This window comes from Rana temporaria, chromosome 9 (genome assembly GCF_905171775.1).
Source record: "Rana temporaria chromosome 9, aRanTem1.1, whole genome shotgun sequence".
Classification (NCBI taxonomy): Eukaryota; Metazoa; Chordata; class Amphibia; order Anura; family Ranidae; genus Rana; species Rana temporaria.
The window spans coordinates 9437364-9443363 of NC_053497.1; the positions used below are offsets into that span (position 1 = coordinate 9437364).

The 6000-nt window shown below is 42.9% G+C and overlaps 1 protein-coding gene across 1 annotated transcript in view; it reads left to right on the forward strand.

The window, feature by feature from the left end:
- TNFSF8 (TNF superfamily member 8) overlaps window positions 1–5578 on the forward strand; it is a 72592-nt gene extending 67014 nt beyond the window's left edge. Inside the window, exon 3 of the mRNA XM_040325090.1 lies at window positions 4860–5578. Coding sequence (XP_040181024.1) covers window positions 4860–5306 — 447 coding nt within the window. The 3' untranslated portion in view covers window positions 5307–5578. The remainder of the gene's footprint in view (window positions 1–4859) is intronic.
- The last annotated feature ends 422 nt before the right edge of the window (window positions 5579–6000 follow it).

Sequence of the window (6000 nt, forward strand, 5' to 3'; positions counted from 1 at the left end):
ATCATTTATCATTTTTCTTCCACTTCACAATTATGTGTCACTTTGTGTTGGTCCATCACATAAAATCCCAATAAAATACATTTATGTTTTTGGTTGAAACATGACAAAATGTGGGAAATCTCAAGGGGTGTGAATACTTTTTCAAGACACTGTAGCTGAAGTGTTAATTTACTTATCTACCCAGAGATTATACTTGTCATAAATAATATTGGTGAATATATATATATATTTATTTTTTTGAAAGCCAAACGATCGTCCACAGGGCCACCAAGTTCATTATTCCAGCAGATCGCTGAAATGACCCGTTCATTTTATTTCTGAGGAATGTTGGCTTCTTCCTGCTTCACCTCGCAGATCTTTTCATAGATAACAAAAGCAAAAAAAAAACAATTACAGTTTCCTGCAAAAGATTAAAAAAAAAAAGCTCTGTGCTTTCCACCTGCATCCAGCAGAGGGAGATATTCATTACAGTTAATAGACGATTGTTATTTTCTAATGATTTTTTTTTTGGATATTGTGTTCACATCGAGGTGTCCGTTTATGAAGCAGTAAATTCTATTCACTGCTTCGTTCTCCGGCTATCACAGTGAAGATTTTTCTCCTCTGTGTGCCGGTTTATCAAGCGGAGAAGATCGCTTCACCCTCGGAGGAGTGAAGTGATCTTCCAACGCTTCTAACACTGGAGAACGGCCCCTGATACTGGAATCTCGTGAGACTCTACGAGATTACAGTACCAGAAATTCACCAAAAAACCGAGATGTCAGTTTATTGAGCGGTGATAAATTATCACCGCTCATTACACTGACAGACCGCGTGGTCAATGTAATTAAAATAACGAGTCCCCCTACATAATATATATATGTATAGAGATGGCCGGAGACTATGCGGTCCATGGCCAGCTCTGTGGTAACCCACCGCCGGCGGATCGGAAACCCTGGGCTCTCCAATCTCATGAGAGAGCCTGGAGAGGCACTGGTGGGTTGCGGGGGGGGGGGGTGTCCCCTGTCATTGCCTGGAAAAGCAATCCAGAGGCTAATCAGCTGCTAGGGTGGCTTTGGAGGATGCCTGTAGCTGAAAACGTCATCCAGATATCACCAATTAAAGTCCAGGACATCCTATGGGTGGGAAGTGGTTACCAAACAAAACTGGGCAGGGCTGACACCTTTTCTTGCAATTTCTGGACAGATCATTGTGTATTCTGTACCCACAGGATCTTTAAAGGGATAAAACATGGTGACATGTGCATGTGCCTTCTAGATTTAGTTCAGCATTTAATTTTTTATTTGTGAGTTTGCTTCCGCCTAATTTACAAATCTTTGTTGCATTTCAGGTAACAGTACAGCGCCTCTCTACCAGACTACAGCGCATGCGCAGCTCAAACGTAAGTACAAGGCAATTAGATTTGCCCAACTCAAGAAATTACAAAAAATACCCTTGCCCCCCCCCCCCCCCTCCGGGCCCCCTCAGCACTGCAAGGGGTAAATGCTTGTTAGCTCTAGAGGATGAGGAATAGGGTACTTACCTCCTCACTTCAGCAGGCTCCGAGTCTCTCCTCCACTTTGGCTTGCAGGTGGTTCCTCGCTGTCCTGGGGTACTGCTAATGGCCCTGCATTGTACGTAATGACGTCATTGAGGGACCATGTCCCACAGTTTATAGATGAGGCTTTAAAGGGATTGGTTGGATAGATGGAGGAAGCCCTTCGGCACTCTCCTCCACTTGATGACATCATTGAATGACCATGTCCAGCAGTTTATAAACGAGTCTTTGAGGGAGTGGTTGGATAGATAGTGGAAGCCCTTCGGGAATCTCTCCGCCACTTCAGGTTCTCGGTGGTCCCTCTCTGTCCTTGTGTAAAATGCAGTGCTGATGGCCCTCCATTGTACTTAATGACGTCATTGAGGGACCATGTCCTACAGTTTATAGATGAGGCTTTGAGGGATTGGTTGGAAAGATGGAGAAAGCCCTTTCAGCTGTTTCCGGCACTCTCCTCCACTTCGAGTTGTGGGTGGTCCCTCGCTGTCCTGGCATAATGGTAAGGATTGGTTGGATAGATGGAGGAAGCACTTCGGCTGTCTCCGGCACTCTCCTCCACTTTGGCTTCTGGATGGTCCCTCGCTGTCCTTGTGTAAAATGCAGTGCTGATGGCCCTCCATTGTACTTGATGATGTCATTGTGTGACCATGTCCTGCAGTGCCTTATAGCTGAGGCTCTGGTTACATAAATGGAGGGAGCACTGCAGGAGGCTCCGGCACTCTCCTCCACTTGATGACGTCATTGAGTGACCATGTCCATCAGTTTATAAATGAGGCTTTGAGGGACTGGTTGGATAGATAGAGGAAGCCCTTCGGCACTCTCCTCCACTTCAGGTTGTCGGTGGTCCCTCGCTGTCCTCATGTAAAATGCAGTGCTGATGGCCTTGCATTGTACTTGATGACGTCATTGAGTGACCATGTCCAGCAGTTTATAGATGAGGCTATGAGGGATTGGTTGGATAGATGAAGGAAGCCCTTCGGCACTCTCCTCTACTTGATGACATCATTGAATGACCATGTCCAGCAGTTTATAAACGAGGCTTTGAGGGACTGGTTGGATAGATAGTGGAAGCCCTTCGGCACTCTCTGCCACTTAAGGTTCTCGGTGGTCCCTCGCTGTCCTCGTGTAAAATGCAGTGCTGATGGCCCTCCATTGTACTTAATGATGTCATTGACTGACCATGTCCCACAGTTTATAGATTAGGCTTTGAGGGATTGGTTGGATAGATGGCGAAAGCCCTTTCGGCTGTTTCCGACACTCTTCTCCACTTCGAGTTGTGGGTGGTCCCTCGCTGTCCTGGCATAATGGTAAGGATTGGTTGGATAGATGGAGGAAGCACTTCGGCTGTCTCCGGCACTCTCCTCCACTTCGAATTGTGGGTGGTCCCTCGCTGTCCTCATGTAAAATGCAGTGCTGATGGCCTTGCATTGTACTTGATGACATCATTGAGTGACCATGTCCAGCAGTTTATAGATGAGGCTTTGAGGGATTGGTTGGATAGATGAAGGAAGCAGATTTCAGTGCCTGCTCATCATTGCTGCCCATCAGTGCTGCCCATTAGTTCTGCCTATTTGTGCCGTCTATCCATGCCCATAAGTGCCACCTATCAAGTCATTCAGTAAAGATACTTTCTGGTCAACTACCATTTGTGTCTATTTACTGTTCTTCTGCAGTGACTATTGTCTATTAGGTGGGCGACAGGGGCTGAGAATGTTCTTGGGGTTGAGAGGCGGAGCACAAAACCAAATATACTCAAGCAGCTCCTTCGGGGGTGGCGCTACTAGACATGCGCACTGCCGAAAAATGATTTTGTTTTCTGTTTTATTCAGTTTTTTATTTTTTGTGTGTTTTTCGAGTCATTCGTTATGATCGAAATTCGTAAATTGTTAAATCCGTAAATTCGAAAATCGGCAAATTCGGAAATTCAGAAATTCAAAAATCCGTACATTTGTAATTTTGAAAAAAAACGAAAATCCTGAAATTCTAAGATTCGTAAATCAGAAAGAAAATCAGAAATTCTAAATAATAGCAACTAACTAGTAATAACTAACAATTAAGTTATAGGTATTGGAATTTCCTTTCAAGTTTGGCTGTTAGTGAACGTAATGAATACGAGTTTACGAAGTTACGAATTATCCGAAATAACGAATAAATAATATTAATAGTAAAAAGTTTTTATTATTATTATTATTATTTACTAGTGTTAATTTATCTTCCATTCGTTTAGATATGGTATTCGTTTTTTCTGATAATATGTGACTTTGAATAAATTTGTATTCATTGCATTCAATAACAGACACATTTAAAAGGAAATTCCAATACCTATAACTTAATAGTTAGTAATAGTTAAGTTAGTTAATCATTATTTCAAATTTTAGAATTTTCGGGTTTTCAAATTTTTTAGGATTTTCGTTCTTATTTTCGGATTTTTGTTCATTTGAATATTCGTTCTTTTTCAGATTTTCGAATTTGCAAATTTACACATTCAGATTTTTTTTTCAGATTTCAAATTTCCGATTTTCAGAATCTTAAAATGTTTACATTTCAAATTTCAGAATTTCTGTTTTTAATTTTTTTTAAATGTACAAATTTTTGAATATTCAAATATTCAGAAAAATTTGTTAAACATGTTTTCGTTAATACGGATATTTCCGAATTAACAAATTTGTCAAAATTTGTTAAAAAAACGAATTCGGAACTAAACGAATTGCACATGTCTAGGCGCTACATTTATACAGTGGAACCCCGGATTGCGAGTAATGCGGTTAACGAGCGTTTCGCGATACGAGCGCTGTTTTTTTTTTTAATCTTGACTCGGTTTGCCTCGCAATACGAGCAGAATTCAAGCCACAGCAGTGTGCAGTACCGCATTTGGCCTGAGGTGGGGGGGCTCCAGAGCCGTGCAGAGCCTTTCGGAGCCGAGCTGAGCCATTTGGAAGTGCTTGGAAAACCTTGGGAATACTCCGTTCCTGAGCCTTTCTGAGGTTTTCCAAGTTCAGTCAAGCTGTCCTCGGGCCTTTCTGAGTGTTTCTGAGGCTCTCCGGCGCCCCCCCCCCCCCCCCCCCACCTATGGCAACATGCGGTATTGCATGCCATTGAAGTCAATGTGGAACAAATTATTTTCTTTTCCATTGACTTCTATGGGGAAACTCGATTTGATATGCGAGTGCTTAGGATTACGAGCATTCTCCTGGAACGCATTATGCTCGTAATCTGAGGTTCCACTGTATATGGAAACCTAGTGGAAGATGCATGTGACAATTCAAATTTTGCCCAGTTGGTAGTAGTTACATCTTGATTTTGGATTTTTCTTTTTTTTTTCTTTTTTAATTTCTTTAATTTCTTACGCTCTTTAGTGTTGCCCGGCACGTCTTCCACTTTGTTATGGAAGAATGACAGGTCCAGCAAAGGAATGAAGTACCAAGATGGAAAGCTTACTATTTTGACTAAAGGTCTATATTTCGTCAACTGCCAGCTCCAATTTGTTGTTAGGGAATGTTTAGAAAAAAATGAAGACTTGAGGACTAACCTGGTCTTGAATGGGAAAGAAGAACACCTAACGATGCAGACTTTACCAAGACAAAACAATACAAAACCAAATGAAACCAATCCTTGTAAGATGTTCACCAACCAACACTTCAGCCTCCAGATCAAACTTAACGTTGATGACAACATCTCAGTCCATACAAGCCACCCACACTGGCTCAGTGATGATGGCCTGTCAGTGGACAGCAGTGTGTTCGGAGCATTTAAGATATCGGATGACTTCTAAAGGAAAAAAAATAATATTTAGACTTTATGTTTTATAATAGACCCCGAAAAAAAGTAGAACTTCATTCAGGGCCATCTTTAATATTGATTGGACCCTGAGCAAACATATTCTTGGGCCTTCCCGAATCCACTTATCTACTATTTGGGGGCAGTGCAAGGCTCAAGAGGCAGCTGTTTTGGGCCCCACAACAATGACCGGGCCCGGGACAGCTGCCCCTTTTGCCCTGTTTTAAAGATAGCCCTGTCAGGGCCATCTTTAACATTTATTGGACCCTGAGCAAACATATTCTTGGGCCCTCCTAAATCCACTTATCAACTATTTGGGGGGGCAGTGCAGGGCTCAAGAGGCAGATGTTTTGGACCCCACAACAAATGACTGGGCCTGGGGCAGCTTGTCAGGGCCATCTTTAATTATGATTGGACCCTGAGCAAACATATCCTTGGGCCCTCCCGAATCCACTTATCAACTATTTGGGGGCAGTTCAGGGTTCAAGAGGCAGCTGTTCTGGGTCCCACAACAATGACCAGGCCCGGGGCAGCTGCCCCTTTTGCCCTGTGTTAAAGATGGCCCTGACTTCATTACATTTTTTTTCCTGAGGCTGTGCCCACACTGCATGGGTTAACTTCTGGTTTTGTCCAGGGGTGCACCAAAAGGCCATACTTACCTGGTCCTTCGATCATCCAGAAAAAAGCGC